The 21202-nt window shown below is 35.3% G+C and overlaps 2 protein-coding genes across 8 annotated transcripts in view; one reads left to right on the top strand and one right to left on the bottom strand.

The window, feature by feature from the left end:
* The window catches only part of LOC101897359 (probable beta-hexosaminidase fdl), a 177727-nt gene extending 175582 nt beyond the window's left edge, over positions 1-2145 (bottom strand). Inside the window, exons 1-2 of one of the 4 annotated variants that reach the window (XM_059125699.1) lie at positions 1925-2145; positions 1375-1460 (exon numbers count right to left, since the gene is read on the bottom strand). The gene's annotated coding sequence lies outside the window, so the exon portion shown is untranslated. Of the gene's footprint in view, positions 1-1374 lie in introns of all 4 variants that reach the window. The other 3 variants (XM_059125697.1, XM_059125696.1, XM_059125695.1) reach the window with 3 other exon arrangements.
* A 3871-nt stretch (positions 2146-6016) lies between these two features.
* On the top strand, positions 6017-19277 carry LOC101897905 (uncharacterized). 4 transcript variants are annotated; one of them, XM_011292865.3, is made up of 17 exons: positions 6017-6160; positions 6809-6916; positions 6974-7048; positions 7107-7901; positions 8205-8300; positions 8358-8420; positions 8483-9244; positions 9306-9459; positions 9884-10234; positions 10284-10496; positions 10559-10687; positions 10750-12445; positions 12517-13033; positions 13100-13303; positions 14739-15047; positions 16867-17966; positions 19116-19277. In XM_011292865.3, the coding sequence occupies exons 2-17, from the start codon at positions 6820-6822 to the stop codon at positions 19146-19148; spliced, it is 6594 nt and encodes a 2197-aa protein (XP_011291167.1). In that variant the 5' UTR covers positions 6017-6160; positions 6809-6819; the 3' UTR covers positions 19149-19277. The 4 variants fall into 4 exon arrangements, with proteins under 4 accessions (XP_011291167.1, XP_058981798.1, XP_019891188.1 ...); XM_059125815.1 differs by having other exon boundaries at positions 6977-7048; XM_020035629.2 differs by lacking the exon at positions 6017-6160 and adding an exon at positions 6465-6569 and having other exon boundaries at positions 10305-10496.
* The last annotated feature ends 1925 nt before the right edge of the window (positions 19278-21202 follow it).

The raw sequence follows: 21202 nt of genomic DNA on the forward strand, positions 1-21202 counted from the left end.
ATCAAAAGAAACTATGAGTCTATTTCGTTTCATTTTGCCTGTTACAAACAAATGCACATAGACATAATACCCTGAACACTATGTGGTGGTGTAGGGTGTAAAAATCCGGGTCCAAAAAAATCGATAATTTTGATCAAAAAAAAATCCAACCATTTTTGAGTATCGCCATAATTGGAAAGGCAATTTCTTACGCTTTTAAATGATACCCATATTGTATAACGCGGACTTTCATGTCACTTATATGGCTATACAGGTTGGTCCGTAATCACGGTACAAATACCCACCTCCGGAAAAATCTCAAAACAATCGTACAATCTACACCAAGAGAAACACGTAAGACCTCGTTATCTGACCTATGACTAGATAACCTCAAGGAATAATATTCTCGAACACGTGTTAAGGGGAATATTTTTAGGCAACACTGGCGCAAACAGCTCACACACGTTTGCGTTTGGTCAAGCGAACAAATTTATTATCAAAATCCGTGAACTGTAAATAAAGATCTTTGCGCGTTCCATCCACTTCCGACTCAATCTAACTATTTTTTGCTCAAAATACAAGAGCTTGGCTAGCATGGCAAGTGGTTTCGGTGCCCCACAGCACTCGGAGCAATGGACTTTTTGAGAGTCTAGTTTGGTGAAAATTTCACTTTCGGAGCCGGTCAATTGTCTGCCGAGATCGTACGACTTAAAGCCTTTACACTATTTTTATAGGGTCATGTTAAAACTCCCGCTTCAATTGACGCATTTGAAGAGAACATTGTTACAAAGAAATGTCCAAAGACATAATTTCCTGCCAGATTATAAGAGAATGAATATTTTTCTTTTTTTTTTTTGTATAGAGGATCGCCAGATCACCATTTAAGTAGTTTTTTATAGCTGTGGTCTTGCTTGTTGTACTCATATTCCATGACTAATTATTTATTTCCATTGTCACTTAAAAAATAGATGTTCGGAAAATACCCATACTCAAATGTGGTTACAAAGGGGCAGACATGTCCACTACCAGTGGGTTTGGAATGATTTGACAGATACCTATGTTCGTACATGTTGTTTTAATAATTTAAGGCGTTATTTGTGTAAATTTCCAAAAATACCCAGCACAGGCTTGCGATCCGCATTGACATAGTTATGTACATAACGTGCACCCTCCCCCGCCGCAACAAAATAACTGATCTATGTGGCTGCATTAAATCTTTTTTTTTAATTTTTGCCAAACAAATGGTGTTCTCCCATTTCGCGACTAAATAAAAAAGTTCCAAAATGTACAACCACCTAAACTAGGCCTTCTCTTGTCTTAATATAAGCTCTTTAATAAATAGTAAATGCCAATGAAAACTTACATGCAACTTTCAAAATCACAAATGTCACTTACCTTACAATAATGATGATGTGGGTCAATGGTTTTGATCAATTGGCCGGGGCCGGCATGCAAAAGTGAACAATGTAATTATGACGGAACTAGAGAATTGCAAAAAATTCAATAATAAATAAGACCACGGATTCAGTGGATATTTAATTTTTTACACATATGCTTTTTGTTGTTGTTGTTTTTAAAATTTTTGCAAAATTAAGGTATTCGTGCAACAACAATTCACACTGGGTCGACGAACACACACCCTCCGCAACGCACACAAAATAATTGGAACCCAGACAACAGACTTTCGCCGAAAGCAAACGATTTTTACAAATTGGATTATTACATTTACATTATTTCATTGTCAACATTTTCACTGCAAAATTTTAATTTTTAATTAATTAATAACTTTTGTTATTTGGTGCAAAAATTTGCTTAAAACAAATAAATCTACACAAATTACAATTGCCACACACAAAGAGAAATTTGTTGTTGTGTCAGAAAGAGACTTGTCGCCGCGTGTTTCTTCGATCACAACAATGTTGGTCAACATGAAATGAACACTCACAAGAACGTGACAATTTTTCACATAATTTTATGTAAATTTTCTCATTTATTTGTATATTTCTTTTTTATTTTTGCTATTTTTGTAATCAGAGAGAGCAAATTGCACTTATAATGCACTTATACAATATGGCAACACTGAAAAGAAAGACAGCACAGAGAGAAAATCGAAATAAAGATGGAATCAAAAGGGAAAGGCGGACAACACAAAAGGAATCAAAACAAAACGGCCGACAACACTGCAACAGATGTTATGCACTTATTTTGTTTTGTTGTTGACATTTAGTTTATCTGTTTTCATTTTATCTTTTCTCCTTATCTAGGGATAGGTAGGTCGACTTTCGAATAATCGATTTATCGACTTTTAATGTTGAAAAGTTAATGTCGATTTGAAAACACCAATCGTTGGACTAAAAAAACAAGTCCAGATTTAAACTAGTCGAGTTTACTAGCGGCAATTTGCATCGATCTCTTTTGAACTTGCCTCTTTGATTTTTATAATTCGTTTTCTAATTTTGTTTTTTATATTTCTGTATAAAATTAAAGACACAATTGCCCGTACTACCATGGTATAATGAGAAGGTAGAACAGCTTCGTAAAACTACAAAAGAGCTTGTGGCCGCGTGTTTCTTCGATAAAAACAATGTTTTTTTTTATTGTACCATGAATGCGACCATTTTTTTCCATTTCTTTTCTCTTTTTTCATCTCTCGGCCAAACAGAGGCTTTTTAGACCTATAGGAAGTTAAAAACCAGTAAGGAAAGATCAAAAGTCAGGCGGGCCCGACTATATGACACCCTACACCACTATGAGTATTTAGAAGAGCTCCTGTAACCAAAAAAGGTTATAGTGGCAGTTTATGTGAATGATATGACTTCGATACGGATTATATTAAAAACCAGTAAAGAAAGTCTTAACTTCGGACGTGGCCGACTTTATGATACCCTACATCACTTTGCTAATTTAGTAGAGCTGCGCATAACAACTAAAAGTTTTTATGGGAGAATTCAATCATACACGCCATGATTATAATTATAATTTAAAGTTCAAAGGACTAAATATGCCGAAGCATTTGTATCTTTTAAATTCGGAAATCGGATAAAAATATATATGGGAGCTATATCCAATTCAGAACCGATCTCGATAAAATTTGGCAAATATATTTCTGAGCTGTATTTGATATATTTCCCTGAATATCGTTGTTACGGAGTGCATACTACGGTTGTGGGTAACAAATATAATAAATCAGATAAATAATATATATTCAATTCGGTCGTAAGTACCAAATTTCATCCCATTTGGAGAAATATTAGACATTTTGTGCACAATAAAATGTAAATCGGACGAAGTTATATATGGAACCTATAGCCAAATCTGAACCGATCTCGATAAAATTTAGCAAATGTATTTCTGAGCTGTATTTTATATATTTCCCCAAATAATATTGTTACAGAGTGCATATTACGGCTGCGGAGGACAAAAATAACAAATCGGATGAACAATATATATGAGAGCTATAGCTATATCTGAACCGATTTCGATCAAATTTGGCATGCATATTTTCAGGCCTAGTTTGGGTGTATATGCAAAATTCCATACAATTCTGATATTACACGTTTGGTGCACAATAAAAGGCAAATCGGACGAAGATATATATGGGAGCTACATCTAAATTTTGACCGATTACCACCAATTTCAATAGGGTTCGTCCTTGGGCCAAACAAAAGATCTTTGCAAAATTTCATCTGGATCGGGCAATAAATGCGATCTGTACTTTGTTTACAAAAATACAAGGAAAGACGGACGGACGGACGGACGGACATTCATAAATCGACTCAGAATGTGATTCTATGCAGATCAGGAACTATGGGTCTATCTCGTTTCCTTCTGACTGTTACAAACAAATGCACAAAGACATAATACCCTGACCACCTTGTGGTGTAGGGTATAAACACATAAAATCTGTATTTGAATGTAGTATGGTCATATCATGCAAAATTTGATCGCGACTGCGTTTCAATACACAGTGCTCCCTACCTGTGACAAAAATCAAAAACCTAAATGCCAACTCTGCGCATGTTCTGTGCATTAATTTTTACAATTTATTCAATTTTTATTAAGTGAAAATCGTTCCTGCAATTCTGAAAATTAAAAAATTAGTAGATACATGCAGGTTCTGAAACAGACAAATAGACTTCTAACGTAAACAACAATTGGTCTTGTTTATTTCACAATTTCACAGCATATATGTGCTGTCACGTTTATTATTAACTTATGTCAAAATTTTCATTTTACATACGATTTTATTTTAAATGTTCTTTACTCACATACTTCACAATCGAAATGTCGTGCTTGTATCACACGATGTGTCTACACACGGAAAATTTGCCATAACGCATTGAAGAATACAGGTAGATGAATCAACGCTTGGGCACATTGATATGTCAAAAAATTTCATTTTTTTTCAAAAATAAATAGATTTTTATACATTTTCTTATACGACGCCAATCGCAGGTTGTTATGATATGCATTTTTCAAAAATTTGTACAAATTTAAATAATTTTTCATTCAACATTTTCAATTACAAAAATTGGTGTGACAGTTCATTGTCCTATCAGCTGTGTCGACGCGTCTACCTATATGGTTCTACCATGCGCATGGTAGAAGCATTGACATAGCTGTTGTTCCAATTTTGGAATTGGAAATGTTGAATAAAAATTATTTAAATTTGTAAAAATTGTTGAAAAGCGAGTATTATAATAATTTCCGAATGCCGTCGTATAGGAAAACATATAAAAATCTACATATATATGAAAAGACATTTAACATTTTTTGACATATCAATGTCCCCAAGCGTTGATACAACTACCTGTATTTTTCTACCACGGGCCTGGCAGAATTAAAAGGAAATGTCATGGTATCATATGTTTAATAATATTAACCATATTTGCCATGGAATTCAAATATTGAATACTTAGGAACATATTCTTGAGAGAACATCCAGGCATTTTATTCACCTTTCGCGCTATTTCACGCATTTTAGAAATGAAAAAAAAAAATAAATGAAAGCCACTTGTTGCCTATAATTTTGAATAATTCTGACAGGAAGCGGGCATAGCCACAGGGCTGTATTTTTGTAGTTTTACGAAGCTTTTCTACCTCCTTATTGTACCATGAGTGCAATAAATTTTAATTTTAACTCCACAAATATTCTCTTAACATTTCAAATTTTAATATTCCATGTATGGTAAAATTAAGAAGGTAAAGTCATTTCAAATAAGCATAACCATCTCTGCATATTCTATAATTTACCTTGTCAAACTTCAATGAATATAAAACAGTTTGCCGTCTCTGATTTCTGTCAATGGATTCATAAATATATATTTTGACAATGAGATGTTGTCATGTCATGGTACAAAAAAAAAAGATAAGTTAGAGCTACCAGCTGATCAAAAACCTTTTTCTAAAGTAGGTTCTGACAGGTTCTGAAACATATCAATAGACTTATCTTCTATAGTATGTAACAATTGGTTTGGTTTATTTCAATTTTTTTTTAATTGGAAACAATACGCATTTGCTGTCACGTTTATTATCAAAGCATGTGAAATTTTTTTAAGTATGATTCATAATAATTGTAAAAAAACACTCGCAATCATTAGAAATCGCATATTTGCATCAACGCTTGGGAGCATTATAAGTAGATTTTTATATGTTTTCTTATACTACGTCATTCGGAGGCTATTATAATTAACGTTATCATCAATTTTTACAAATTTAAATAATTGTTCATTCAACATTTTCAATTCCAAAATTGGTTTGACAGTTCATTGTCCCAGCAGCTGTGTCGACACGTCTACCTATATTCTTCTACCATGGTGTCTACACACGGAAAATTTGACATAACGCATATAAAAAACATTTCGTCTAATAGAGCCTTTATTATTAAGACATCACTGCAGGAGTGATGTGTTTTGTGTACAGAGTACGCCAAAAGCCCAGCGTGACGCCGTCGATTGGTTCACATCTGATAGCAGCTAGTTCCGCGCTCTCTTAGTGAAAGTGTTGTGTTCAACAACATATATTAGCCGTTTTGTTTTGATTCCTTTTGTGTTGTCCGCCTTTCTGTTTTGATTCCCATCTTTATTTCGATTTTCTCTCTGTGCTGTCTTTCTTTTCAGTGCTGCCAAGTATCCTTTGTTCGTTACTTCACTCTCCCGGTGGCGTCGGTGGCGACGGTTTGGTGTGTAAATTGTTAATTCATTAATTAATTCTTAATTATTTAATTATTTATCGTATTTCCTGTAAAAATTTATATATAAATATCTAGGTACAATTAGAACAAATGTGTGTATGTGTGATTTGATATTGTGCGTGATTTAAAAAACTTGAAAACAATTGAAACGGGAAATGATAACATAAATCATTTGCAAAACCAAGCGTGAAACACCCATAAACATTAAAATCATAGTTATAAAGCAAAATTAATCGGTCAGTTCTTCACCAAACTCCAGGAAAAAAATACTAACCCAATCAATGTCCGCCGCTGTAGCAGATGCTACAAAGGATACATTGGCTGTGACCATAGACACGACGCAGTTTCAGTTGAGTAGACTTTGCGAGCCAGTTCGTTTTGCTGCAGTTGACTAAAAGTAATTAAAAGGATAATAAGATATAATTTAAATAGTGGCTATTTCAGAATCCTTCTAAAGTTATTTGTAGAATTTAAGGAGTTTTTGAAGGATGTATGACTTTTTAGTTAAAGACGACATGGAAAAACTATCCAAATGTATTTTTCTTCAATAAAGAAAATCATTTATTAATAACATTACATTTCATTATTTTAGAAAATATAATTGTTTTTGTTAAAACTATGTATTACCCTTCGCAGCTGGGACGTTAATGACAGTACTAAAGATCAATGATAAACAATTCAAAGGGCCGGCTCAAGATATGGCTGATCAATGTGATCTTCCAAAAACACCTAAGCACAATAAAGGTATGGATTCAAAATAAAGTAAAGAAATATGATAATAGACAATCTATCCATTTGAAGCAGTTGATAACACCCCCATTGCTGGTGCAGTAAAAAGCAAAACTATGCTAGACGAAAATAAAAAAGTTGGCAAAGGTATGTGGTTCATTTATTATTGCGTTACTATATTGATGAGTTTTCCTATCCATTCCAGCCGACAAGGAAGGCAGTAGCAAAGAGTGTTTTGAGCATTTATACAATAAAAAAGCTCCGCTTTGTCCAGTTACCATATTGGAATTTAGACAATACACTAATGTTGATGATGTTGTCAGGGATTTTTGCCAGCAAACTTACGGCAAAAACAGTAAAGTGTCTTTCGAGGAACAAATGAAGCGTTTCTTTTTGTATTTTTATACTCACCCAAAACTTCGCACGGAACCACCACTAAATCGCGTGCAATTGAAAGGTAACTGCCCGGCGGAGATGCAATTAAAACTACTTGATGAAATAAAACGAAAGAAGAAAACAAAGTCCATCAAAACAGTGACGGGAAGTGAACAACATGACAGCTTACCGCTTAATGAAAAACATGGACAAGAAGACCAGGAGAAAGTTCCAGGTGGAAAAGAAAACGTGATAGAAAATCGCAAGATGTTGTCTGGTAATGTTGCCAATTGCAAGCATCAAAATGAACAACAACAACAATATCCCAAAAGTGACCCTAAGAAAACATCCGAATTACACATGCCAACAACACTTGTTCCTACAATAGATGGGTCTATGGTTCGAAGCAATCCAATACCTGATAAAGAAATTGTACATCAACAATGCCGTGAAGTTGAAGAATTGGGCGATGGAGAAGAAAGACACACAATAGAATTGAAATCTTATAGTGGTATGCAAACCAATATCCAGAAGACTACAATTGAATCCACAACGAAAACTTCTGTTGCCATTGTTCCACCCAACACATTGAATATTAATGTTAAACCACAATCCGTTTTAAAAGGTCTGAATGAAAACATAGCTATCATTTATTTAAAAAGTAAAAGACTATGCGGATCTTCTTTAAGCAGAATTATTGATTTTTTTTTGAAAATCTGATAGAAGATCTGTATACCTAATCATAGAAGATATTCTTACGAAAGTCCTGTATATCTGTTTGTTGCATAGATTAAAATCTTCAAACTTTCCCACACAATGCATTTAGATTTCGCCCATAGAAGATCTGTAAATCAACTCTTAGAATGAAGATCTTAAGATCTTCCTTTATTCCATTGCAATAATAATAATTTCTCTCAAACCATCGTAGGCTGTGATGTTCGTGTAAATGAAAATCCCATCAAAAGACCAGCACAAAATGTTTTTAAACAAAACGATGAACCGACAACATCAAAACGTCCAAAAGGTATATCTTAAAATAATAACAAATACAAATTATTGATATTTAAATTTTATAACACAGTTGATGCATTTACAGGTCAGCAGGAGGTAAATGGCGAAAATAGAAATACACATATTAGCAAAGGTAGGCATATTTAATTTGAACAATAGTTCATATGACAACATTCCTTATTTTTCACATTTCAGGTGGTAAAGAAAGCTGTGGGAAAATTCTCTTTGAAAATTTATACAACAAAAAGGTCAAGCTATGTCCCGTAACAATATCGGAATTTCGAAAATACACCAATGTTGATGCTGTAGTAAAGGATTTCTGCCAACAAACCTATGGCAAGGATAGCAAAGTGTCTTTTGATGAACAACTGAAACGTTTCTATCTTTACTTTTATACTCATCCAAAACTTCGTTTGGAAGCACCTTTAGTTAGTGTAAAACTGGTGGACGATTGCCCACCAGAAGTAAAAGCAAAACTACTGGATGAAATAAAACGAAAAAAGAAAACCAAAACAACCACCAACGATGATGGATATCTTCTAAGGAATTCATCAAATGAAAATCTAATGCCACACAACGGCAGCAAACCGGAAACTCAAATAATATCCAAAAATAATAGTGATTCCATGGAAATTAATAACAATCAGACGGCCTCAAATGAACAAAATTCCGTTGGGGAAAATCAAAATTTTGTATTTAGAAATATATCAAACAGCTCTTCAAAGAAACAAACATCTTTAAATAAACAGGAGTTACTAGAAACATGGCTAAAGACTACAACTGAAATGCTAATGCAACCGACATTAGATTCCTTGCAAATAGATTCGGAACAAACAAATAATGAAGTGAGCCGAGCTGGTCTGCAGCAAGGGTGTGCGTTTGAAAATCCTCAAAACGAAATGAGAAACACCAAAGATACTCAATTTAAAAAAAATATGTGTCATAATGTTGCTGAAGGTCTGTTAGGTTTGTTAAATCATAACATTGTTATGTTTACGTTATTTTTCTTATCATTTAGCTGAACTGATTTCCCATGATCGCGGCAACCAAAATTCCTCTGGCCACAATGAAGAAAGATTACCCAATAACCGTGTTCAAATTTTAGATAATGTGGTACTGCATGATCTCTATCCGGTGGACCAATTAAATCAGACTAATGTTTCGGAGATAGTGTAAGTTTTTTTAGCCATATGAACAATATGGAAGTTCTCGAGAAAATAACTACTTTTTCTCCTAGAAATCGGATATATTTCTCCCCTGAATTTTTGATAGAAACTGAAATTGTAATTACATTTGTAGATCATTACGTCAAGGATACAGACGTTCTGGGCATTTTTTGTGGTAGTTTTGTTTATAGAATTTCTGCAGAAACCCTTTCCCAACGGTATCTATAGATCTGCCCAAAGATAATTCTGATATCTTCTCACAGACGATTTGTAGATACTATCAATGATAATGATCAGTACCTTTTAAAAAAAATTGTTAAGATATCTTTTTCAGATCATCTCATGAATAATGTATAACACTTCTCATAGATTATCGATAAACTTTCAAATGCAGCTAAAATATTATTTAAAACCTAATACTATTTTCCAGTTCCACACCAATCAATAATCGATGCCTTGGTTGTAATATTTCGCTGCAAGAATTTGTTGGCGGCACCAATATTATGCAAATCTTAGAAAGTCGATACGAAACAGTCAATATGGAAACCGTATATCAAGTATATGTACAATTTCTTAAAGACGTCGATTATGATGATTTGTGGAAATCATCCATGGTAATGACATTCAGACTGGTAGAATTGTATAAAACGTGTACAAAGCTTTGTGACCGATGTAAACTTCTACAGGATTCGACGTTAGAAATCCAACCAGCCATGACAGACAGGTTGCCCCAGAATGAAGCTGGGTTTCAAGCGACCAATCACACTGTGGAAATGCAAGAGTATGTACATTGTGATAATTTTGAGTTTTTATTTAAATATATTTAATAGTTTAAATCGAATACTTCTTAGAGTGTTGGGACATAAAAGCCAAACTGTAATTCAGCCGGTACATGAAGAAAATACAGCTCAACAAGTTGTGGAAGAGACTACAGCAAATAATATTCAATTTCGACACGGAACTGAGGAAAATCATGAGCCACTTGTGCCTGGAAATGAGCCAAACATTACTAAAGCTCATCAAAGCGAAATTAGCCCTCAAATGTAAAATTCATATTTTTTTTTGGATCGGTTTAAGTTTTATAACAAACATAATCTTTTTTCAGATCTTCGATAGGCACAGAAGCAACAGTTGTGCCCAACAAGAAACCCACTCGTACGGCAAATAAACCCGGAGATTCCGACCCCAAATTCACTTTAGAGCAAATCCTAACGAAAATTCAAAGCAGTGAAAGGTACGTTTTTTCCGAATCCTTTTTATTTCTGATTATTTTCATATTCAATTTCCAATTTCCAGGTGGTATCAGAAATTCAAAACCAATCTATTGGAAAATCTTAAAAATTGTCAAAGTGGTGCCATCAATGCTGTTATGCCTGTATCGTTGGAACAATTTAAAAAGTGTTCACATTATGAAACACCAATTCGGGACAATCTTAAAAGCTATTGTGGCAATAATTCGGAACTGCTAAACAAATTAGAAAATGATTTGGACATTTACCAAGAAGTATTGTGTTGTTATTACAAATCATATTTTACCATTCCAAATTTTCGCCATAAATATCCACTTAAACTCAAATTATGTCCGGCATCGATACGTAAGAAAATGTTAAGTTTCCAGGTGAAGGGCACCAGCAGTTCGTATGATCTCAATAACGAGAATATTTCTCCACCGAGTTCACCCATGAAAGTTGTAATAAATGACGTTGTAATGGACAAATGCAATATGGCTAATACGGAATTCGAAAGTGCAAATGAATCACAGCCAACTCACATAATATTGTCGAATACATGTTTAGAAGATCATAATGGTAAATCGAAACCAGTGGTGAATTGGAAGACAAGCCCCCAGAAAACTCTTAAAAAGCCTCAATTACAATATCATGTAACTGCAGATGGTCGATATGCAGAACCGATTGCAATTTTACTCGAAGAAACGACGCCTTCAATAAACCAGCAGGAAACAGTTGCAAAGGATCGCAAAGAATATGGTATTATTTCTGCTTTATCTGTAGCCACACAAACCAGCAATAGTCACTCTTCGGTACCCTGCGCCGTCAATACTGCAGCAATACCGGTGACAAAGGCAGCTAAAAAAGTTCATTTCAAAACACCAACCTCAAATGAGCCAGAAAATGTCACCGGTTTGAAGGAGTATCCAAAAGCATCTCCACATCCACCAACAAAACTGGAAGAGGAAGTATTTTCCGCAACAACTTCGTCGAATACAATGGAAACTGTTACAGAGCTTGCAAAATCTGCCAATTCACCAAAAACAAAATTAGCAGCGCCAGTCAAACAAAAAGAAGTCATGCAAAAAATGAAGCAAAATGTTGAAATAATTTCAAACATAGCCAATTATGAGAAAACTGTTGAAAAAACGTCCAAGCCAGACAAACATTGTGGGCCCGCCATGTCATGCAATTCCAATGAAAATGAAGCAGACATTGAAAAACTCATTGAAAAAGCTACAACATCGACTGCCACATTAAATAGTAAAAGAACTGAAAAGCCTGCCACTTTACTGCCCGGTCACCAAAATGCAGATGAAAAGGTTGCTCCAAGTGAATCGGAAATTGCTACCTGCTCAAATCCACAGAAGCCTGTAGAGGAAACAAATCCCTCTAACACAGCAATTATAAAAACAGTGGATAAATTTATCAATAAAAACCAAGATGCTGTTATGCAATCCAAAAAAAGCAGACATCCTGCAAAATCCACCACAACGAAAAAAGCTTTACAAAATAAAAGAGCTTTCATTTTTTTGCCTTCTAAATATCGCTCGATATTCAATCGGAAATCAGCTACAACTAAAAATGAGGGCAGTACCACCAAATCTTTGCCATCAACTACAACTGTTTATGAAAATCTATCACAACAACAACAACAAGAACTGACCCAAGCCAATACCACTATATATTCAGATTCATCATTAGACGAAGAGCCGGCAAATGAATCACAGTGCAAATTGATGGCCATTTTAAAGGAGCGTGAGGTAAGTCGAACATTTCACATTTGTAGTTTTGCAATTTTTATATTAATACGTCTTCTGCCTTCCGTTTTCAGACCTTCTCATTGCGTTACATGTCGCGGGTATCCTGTGGCCTAAAGCAACGCATCATTGGCCTCATAAATAATTTAAGTTTTGACGAATTTCGTGGCACAATAAAACTCTATCAGGCACCGGAAATATGCGAAGACGACACTTCTGCAAACAAACTATATAATTATGTTCTGAAGGAGAAATGTTTGTGGCCCAAAGGACTCTATATACCGGTCAAAGATTTATGTTTCCTGTTGAAAAAGAACTCATTTACAATACCCGATACTGATACAACTCTATTGAAATATATATCACCGAGATTTCTTCATTGGATCGATCTTGTCTATAGCACAACGTTTTTGGCCAATGTACATTTGTACTATACACATGTCAACAATCAGTGTCTAAATGCCACCGATAACGAAGAGGTGGAAAAGGCATGCCAAGCATATTACAATGAATGTTGGCAAAAGAACAGTTGGTGTTTATCGGTACCAACATTGAGCTTCGATCTGTTGGGCATTGTGCCGGTACAGCAGGGTAGGTTTGTTTGACTCTTTAAGAATTGGAAATTGTTAACGAAACGTATTTATTTCTCCTTTCTAGCTGTACAAAAGGAGAAGAGAAACTCTAATGATTTGCAAGCAACGAAATCAAATACCTTTGAGCAAGAGAACAATAATTCGTCAAAGGATAAACAAGGTGAGACATTGACAGTAGTTACAGTTTCATTGCAGCAATTACGTGAAATCACATTGCCAGAGTGTATAGATGAATCTGCTCGATTGCCTGACAATAGAAATACCAAATGTAAGTTTGGTACTCAAGCTCACACTTAGTTACAGGTTTATCTTTTCATGTGTGTTCAGAGAGAATAGTGATGGGATAGGGGCCTGATTACAAATCATGTTATAGTCATATGTAAATTGACTTTCTCTTTGTACATACATATATTATACACTCGCACGGCAATTTTTAACTTGAAAAAGTGTTATATTCAACAATGTAGTACAGGGTGATATAAGAAAAACTACAACAAAGTCAAAAGCCATTCGCCTTTTTCTTAATTTTATTGAATGAAAGCAAAAAATATCGGAAATACCATCAAATTTTAGAATAAGTTTAGATTTGTTCGAATTGGTCACCTTGGGCCTTCAAACGGACAATGAAACCGTCACACGCTGCCCGAATGCTGTTCTGCGGCATTTTGGTGCGATCCCGGCGAAGCGCTTGCTTGAGGTGTTCGACACTTTGGTATTTTTTAGTGTCAATCTTGCATTCCAAAATATTCCAGACACAAATGCAGCGAAGAACCTTATTCTTCGGTTGCGCAAGTGCGATGAGTTGCTGAGTCCTATTGGAATGTCCAATGTTTGCGTGCCCAAGGCTTTAATACACCCTCCAGAATATTTTCGCGATAAAATTCGGCATTTATTCTGATGCCACGATCGAAGACCATCGGCTGTTATGGCGTAATAGCCCACACCATCACTATGGCCGGCGCTTGAGTTCTGGTACCCAACCGAAGGTGCACATTTTCAGCTGACCTCTATAGCAAGTAACACGATCATATTGTTTTTTGTTGTTTACAAACTTCTGGACAACGAATGTTTTCTCATCGTAAAAAACCAAATTCGGCAGTTCACCACTTTTGACCAAGCGAAGCAACTCTTTAACTGTTTGGAATTTCAATGGCTTTACCCCTGCCATATGTTTAGCTCATGAGCCATTTTTCGGCCACTGCGACGCTGATAGCCACTTGAAATCACACTATCACGCTTGAATTCCATTGACCTTTTATGGTGGAGGTTCCGAAGCAGTTGGCCAATATTGACCAATTCATCTGACCTAAGACCGAAAAAAATATTACGACGTGCCAGATTCGACTAAATCGACTACTTCCTATACGTTATATGAGATATGTGCAATTTTTTTGGAAAATGCGGAAATATGCATGAGGTAACAGATATAGCGGACCGAAGTATTTCATTTCCATCTAATGTTGATAAAAAATACTAGTATGTGCATAATTTGAAGGAAATCGAACATTTATATCAAATTTTATGCGAAATCATGAATTTCGATAAATGACATATTCATATCAGATTTCTGGTTAAGAGAAATATTTAGATATATCAAGTTGTAAAAAATTGCCGACTTGTTTCGCAAGTTATGTTTCGTTCAGTTATTTATTTATGTTTTTTATTCATGCATTCTTATATTTATCGTTTTATTTCTTATACAGCAGTAGAAACAAAACGCGATTTCATACGCAACAGTTCTCCACTTTCCATTCGATGGAATTCTTCTACCGACACTGTCTTGAGTTGTGTTGCCGCAGATGTGGAACAGAATGCCAATAATAATCCACTATTGGACCAGGCTAATTTTGTTGATATCCCGCAATCCACTCAATTGGCAAGAGCCGATACAACAATGTTTTCCGAACTACCTATTGAAGAGTTAAGTTCTGTTGGGGCAAGCCAAAAAAGTGATCCACTTAAAGATGCCATGAACGATGATGATGATGGTGAAAGCTCCGATGATTGTTGTGGTAAGTAAATTGCAGTATTGCAAGAAACAATGTGGTTCCTTCAGGAATATTCTTTCCAACGATCAGGGATATATTCTTTGGGATGAATAGATTAGATTTCTTAAGAAGCTTGTTTAAGAACATCCAGATGTATGACCTTACATTTTCAAACATATTTTTAGGGGCCCAAACTGAGCTATGAACTTGGTTTTTTGATCACTTAATTGTTTGAGAAAACCAACAAGGCTATGTCGTGTATATCGAGGAATACGTTTTAAAACACCAACAGATGTAAAAATTCCTGAAGAAAATTTTCTTAGGATTATCGGACGAATTTTTGTGAAATATATTTCCAAGGATAATCACTGGCCAATCATATATTTTTATATCATAAGCCTTATGGCTACAGAGGGTATATATCATTTGATACGGCTAGGGCGTGCCTCATCGAAATAACGGGTTTAGACTCTAATTGTGTTTGGGCGGAATCCATTCCGTTGTTGAAGCAATAATAGTTCATGTAGATGTTTAAATTCTGTTAATCTGGTTCAATCTCCAGGTTTAAAAATTCCGCTGTAAGCAGAGATCTTTTGTAGTGAGTTGGGTAGGTTGGGTGCGGGCCTGTATCACACGCCGGGCAGACGTCACGCACATCTTCGTCAATTCGTGCCCAATACGAATTGACACGACTACACCATCCAGAACGTAATTGTGCCAAAACTGCCCTGGTTTATCTTCAGCTGCAATGGATGGGGTGGAGTCGAGCCAAGGCGTGCCTAATCGAAATAACGAGTTAAGACTCTAATTCTCTTTGGCCGGAATCCGTTTCGGGACATTTGGAATCGACTCCATCGTTGTCCATCCGTCTGCCTGGAAAATAATAGAGTAGAATGAATCATTGAAGTTTATTCCACCTTTTCCAAGTTCTAATATTTTTATTAGTGCTAGGTCAGTGAGAGCGCCCACAAAGAGTTCAAAACATTGAATAACTAAAACGCTCATAAAATGCGACATACATACGTATCCGATAATTTTCAACCTTCACACATTCCATCATTTCTACCAGCACAAGATCTTGTGTGAATGTGGTAGATATCGGTCCACTCCTTCTGTTAATGTTAATCGGCCGGGTCGAACTTTTTATACCCTCCACCATTCGAGAGGTATTTAAAAATACGAAAAATATGATAGGCTGTAGTAACGATTCCGAACTTCAAATACGAAATTTGACTCAGTTCCGGTAAATATGTCGCGAAAATCCTGAAAATATCGAATATCTCGGGATAACGTTATATGGGTGCTATACTAAAAGACCTATATAGACAATTCCCATCCAGGGAGCAAAGTAGTCACGAAGAACTCCTTGTGTAGAATTTCAGACTATTCTATTGAAAAATGTAGTTAAGATCATCGAAATATCGAATATCGGAGGTACATTTTTATGGGGGATATACGATTTCGTGGACCTATATAGACAATTCTCTTCCAGGGGGTAAAGTAGTCACGAATCGTTATATGGGGGCTATACGATATCGTGGACCGATATAGCCCATCTTCGAACTTGACCTGCCTGTAGATAAAAGACAGATCGTTGCAAAATTTTAGCTTCCTATCTTTATTCGTTTTGACTCTAGCGTGATAACAACAGACGGGCGGACAGGGTTAAATCGTATTAGACTTTTTTAAAATTATTATTTCGATCAGTTACAAATGGAATGGCGAACTTTATATACCCTCCTCCATCAACATCTGGAATAACTAAAACTCTCAAAAAATGCTCCCAATGTGCTACTCATGTTTGTTTTTGTTTTCTAATCTTTTAATTGTGTTTTAATTCCAGTTATACCCCCTAAAAATATCAAAACCGAACCTATCGAAAATCATGCACTACGGAATTTATTATTTACCCTCAGTGATGATGAGGATACCATTCATTGTTCCAAGATCAGTGAAGAAATTGTCGATTTAGATTGTTCAACAGGAGGATATGCCATTCCCGACGATGCAAATTTACCACCTTCCCAAATTGATTTCGATGCTAGTAATGATGGCAGTGGTGTAACTGCAAATTACCCCAACAAATTACAGTCTAGTGCAGAGTGTTTAAGCAGTGGTGATAGCAGTTCCATATTGAATCCCGGTCAACGTTTACCCAGTAGTACGGGTAGTTTGAATGAAGCACAAACTGAAGTGGTCCATTTGCCAAGCATATTGGAACACGATGTCAATATGATGGGCGGCAGTGAAAGTGACAATGGCATACAATTAACACCATATGCGGGTGTAAAGATCAAATCGAAAGCATCCAATCACACGGAGGATGATAATGTGGAAGTATCACATAGTTTAATGCAAAATGCTCAACGATTGCCCAGCTCGTTGGAAGAGACTGCATTGGAAAATAATGAAAAAATTGCATTGCAACCCGTTCCCCAATCATCTATGGTGAGGGCAAATCAGGAACCCATGGTGAGAATACCTATAACAGTTGTCACCGCAAAGAAAACGACACAAAAGAAAATAACTGGCAGATCCGATTTGGTGCCACAGTTGACACATAATATACGTCCCCTACCTATTGTCCTGGGAAGAAATACCAATTTACAAGGACCACAGCGCAGGGCTTCACTCACATGCATATTGGAACCAAATGAGTTTGAACCCGGTCCCACATCAACACAAATCAACCCCACCTTACATCCTCCAGTCATTGCTACTGTCCAAGATGATCACAATTTTGCCTTGCCTTCAAGTAGTGGCTCATCGGCTGCCGCCAGTGGAACAAGTCTGAGAGTCTCTCAGGAATTATCGACAGATAAGACTCTATTTAATAACACCTCATTATTAAGAGCTTTGGATAATGCCGGCAGAGCCCAAGAGTGTTTAGCCACAGATTTGGAAACTCAACCCGCATCAACAGCAAAACAACCCCTCATTAAGGTAACTACCCCAATCCCAAGTCCATCACCACCACCAGCAATGGTCCAAAGAAATCTACTCTTCTACACATTAATCGAATTTCATTATTTCGAAAATCTCCAACCAAGTCATGTCCTTCAGTACGAATTACCTACCATGCATTATGGTTATCCCTACCTCTTGGCCACAATTAGTAGCGGTGAACTTAAAACAAAACTGCTGTTTTCCTCATTTTTCACATTAATCTCTTCCCAATGGCCTTTGGCGTTGAGAAATGATTTTCAGGCAATTCTCAAGGATCTAAAAGAATATCATTATTATCGTTTTAGACGTTCGAGTCAGCACGATTTACGTGCTAGCATTTTAAATGCATTGCTGGACAATGCATCACCGTTCTGTTTGGCACAATTAAGCTACGCCGAACTTAATTCAGAATTTTCCCATTGTTCGGCATTGGAAAAGAGTTTTTATAGACGTGAACCTTTTAGACCTCTAGTCGAAGCTGTGCCGAAAAATATATTACAAAATTGTAAAGCTTTCAAAGCCAATTTAAGAATAAGCGAGGGGGTTAAATCGCCAAAGAGTTGATAAAAGCAACAAATTTGAATCTGGAACAAAAAAAATCCTATGATAGAAAGTTTCAATCATTGTTTCTACTACCATTTCAATAGATTAACATTTGCGTATTTTCGCGGTATATAAGATCTTGCATAAGTCATCTTTCTGGATAGAGGTACCTCATAACATCATTTGATTTGATTTTTTTGGGGTTTCTTTTGGTAAAAAGTTTACTATGGCTCTCATTGCTATTATCTGTCTGTCACATCTAGAAGTTATTAAATAATCATCATTTCACTTTCATTGCCCTGTTTTTTTTTTTTTTCATATTAAATTTGTAATTTACATAACAATTATTCAATATTGCCATATCTAATTTAGATCTTCCGCATCTAGAATTCCTTCAAAAATGTGTCTGTATTCCCTTGTACAACTATTATCGTTTCACATCCTATACTCATTGTTAATTTGATATCTGTTTATTGTAATTTATCTACCATAATTATTTAAAATTCATTATCACTTTTTTTTTGTTAAATTTGTATTTTCTTGTTAAAATTTGAATAAAAATTTGAAAAAAAAATTAATAATTTTTTATTTATTTATTTTCAGAAAACCTATTGTAATAAAGGCAAACCGGTTTAGTTTTGTCTGTGCTTCTATTTTTATATAAAAAATTAATCGTTATTTAGAATAGACTGAATTTTTCTTGAATTTTAATTAAATAATGTTGTAACATTAATAAATATATATTTTTTCTATAATTTTCTTAAATTTTTCTCCAGGATTTTAATCTTTTTCAATGCCAAACACAATTCAGTGCAGTGTCAAAACCTTGTAACGTAAATCTTACAGCACTTTGTTCAAAGCCATTACAATATTCAAATGCGTAACTTAAACAAGTAAAAAAGAAGGTTTAATACCCTCCACCATGTCGAAGGAAAATGAAAAATGTCAAAAAAATCCGAAATCTACCACTTAAATGAAAACCGTATTATGGGGACTATACGAAGACGTAGAGCTGCATACGCAACTTTTGTCAAAAGCCTGCACAGAAAATTTTCTGGCATAGGCTGTAGTATCCATTACGAACTTCAAATACAAAATTTGAAATAATTCCGGTAAAGAATGACGCTAAAATCATCAAAATACCGTATATCGGGGGTACGATTATATGAGGGCTACACGAAGACTTGGACATGTACGGACAATTTTCTGTCATAGGCTGTAGTATTCATTACGAACTTCAAATACAAAATTTGAAACGATTCCGGTAAATAATGTCGCCAAAATCATCAAAATATCGAATATCAGGGGGTACCGTTATATGGGGACTATATGAAGAAGTAGACCTGCACAGACAAGCTATAGTATTTATTACGAACTTCAAATACTAGATATTGAATAGTTCCGGTAAATAATGTCGCTAAAATCATATCGAATATCGGGAGGTACCGTTATATGGGGGCTATACGAAGCCGTGCACCTACATGGCCCATTTTCAATAGCAAAAGTCCTACAGATATAATACACATTTGAGTAAATTTTTAGCAACTTACTTCATTTCGTTCGGAGGCTGGAGCGTTTTCCACAGACGGACAGACGGACGGACATTGTTAAATCGACATAGAATTTTATGCTGATCAAGAATATATATACGGGGTCTAAAATGTATATTTCGAGGTGTTACAAACGGAATGAAAATCTTAATATACCATCTATACTATGGTGGAGGGTATAAAAAAGCGCCAAATTTACCGATTTAAAAGTGAAAAAGCTGGCCCTGTCTACACTGACAGGTCAGTTGTAAACATAAACATATTTTATGGATGATATGGATGATGTGGAGGAGCTTCAAAATGTATCACGTAGATGCTGTTGCCCGCAGCTGTGTAGTAGATGATGTTTTTCGTTCTGGAATTGAGGAAATAAAATCCGTTGTTGACATATTAAAATTGTATTTATTATTTTTACTCGCCTTTTTGCTTCCACTTTCAATCATAGCGGGCGAAAGAAAAAAATAGTGGAATGCAAAATTACACTGAAATGCTGACGTTTTCGTTCGCTTTTATGTTCGTACAATTTTACGTTCTAATGGATTTTAGGGAACGGAAATCCGCTGTTTGTCGTGTAAAAGGTGTGCGATCGTGTTCTTTCGATATCGTGGAACAGGCTGTTAGTTAATTTTGCGTTAATTTGGCTTCGTTATTTTGACTAAGTTTACATTGGTAATTGTGATCAAACAGGACAAATTGTACTATGGAAATATATGTAAATTTAGTCGTGGTTGGCAAACGATTTAAATGTAAATGTAACCTAAGAAGCCTGTAGTGGAATTCTCTAACTCATTTTTTTAGTTACGGACAAAATCGGTAATTTTGAAACCAACAATTTTGATATAAAAAACAAGTTATGGTTGCCAACAATAGTATCTATCGGTAGGTCTTAGCGAGTACTTTGATTTCTTCTCTAATTTCACCAAAAGTATAAGTATTTTAAATTTAACGACAAGCGAAATTGTTGGTGTGCTATCATTTCAAAGTGAGTGGTATTATTAACCCAAAGTGGTAGGGAGAAATGTATTACTTATTTATTTCTTCTCTATTAAAAATAAAGTATTGTCACAGAGATTTTATAAATAAACTGGGAATTGTGGGTAGACAGTAGAAAGATTGAAAAATAAGCATTAAATTATATTT

Source organism: Musca domestica, unplaced genomic scaffold (assembly GCF_030504385.1).
Source record: "Musca domestica strain aabys unplaced genomic scaffold, Musca_domestica.polishedcontigs.V.1.1 35, whole genome shotgun sequence".
Classification (NCBI taxonomy): Eukaryota; Metazoa; Arthropoda; class Insecta; order Diptera; family Muscidae; genus Musca; species Musca domestica.

Coding starts and splice junctions, on each gene's coding strand:
- LOC101897905 (XM_011292865.3), top strand. CDS start 6,820: ATGACAGTACTAAAGATCAATGATAAACAATTCAAAGGGCCGGCTCAA. Junction 8,301..8,357: donor AACATCAAAACGTCCAAAAG/GTATATCTTAAA, acceptor TTTATAACACAG/TTGATGCATTTACAGGTCAG. Junction 17,967..19,115: donor CAAAACAACCCCTCATTAAG/GTAACTACCCCA, acceptor ATTTATTTTCAG/AAAACCTATTGTAATAAAGG.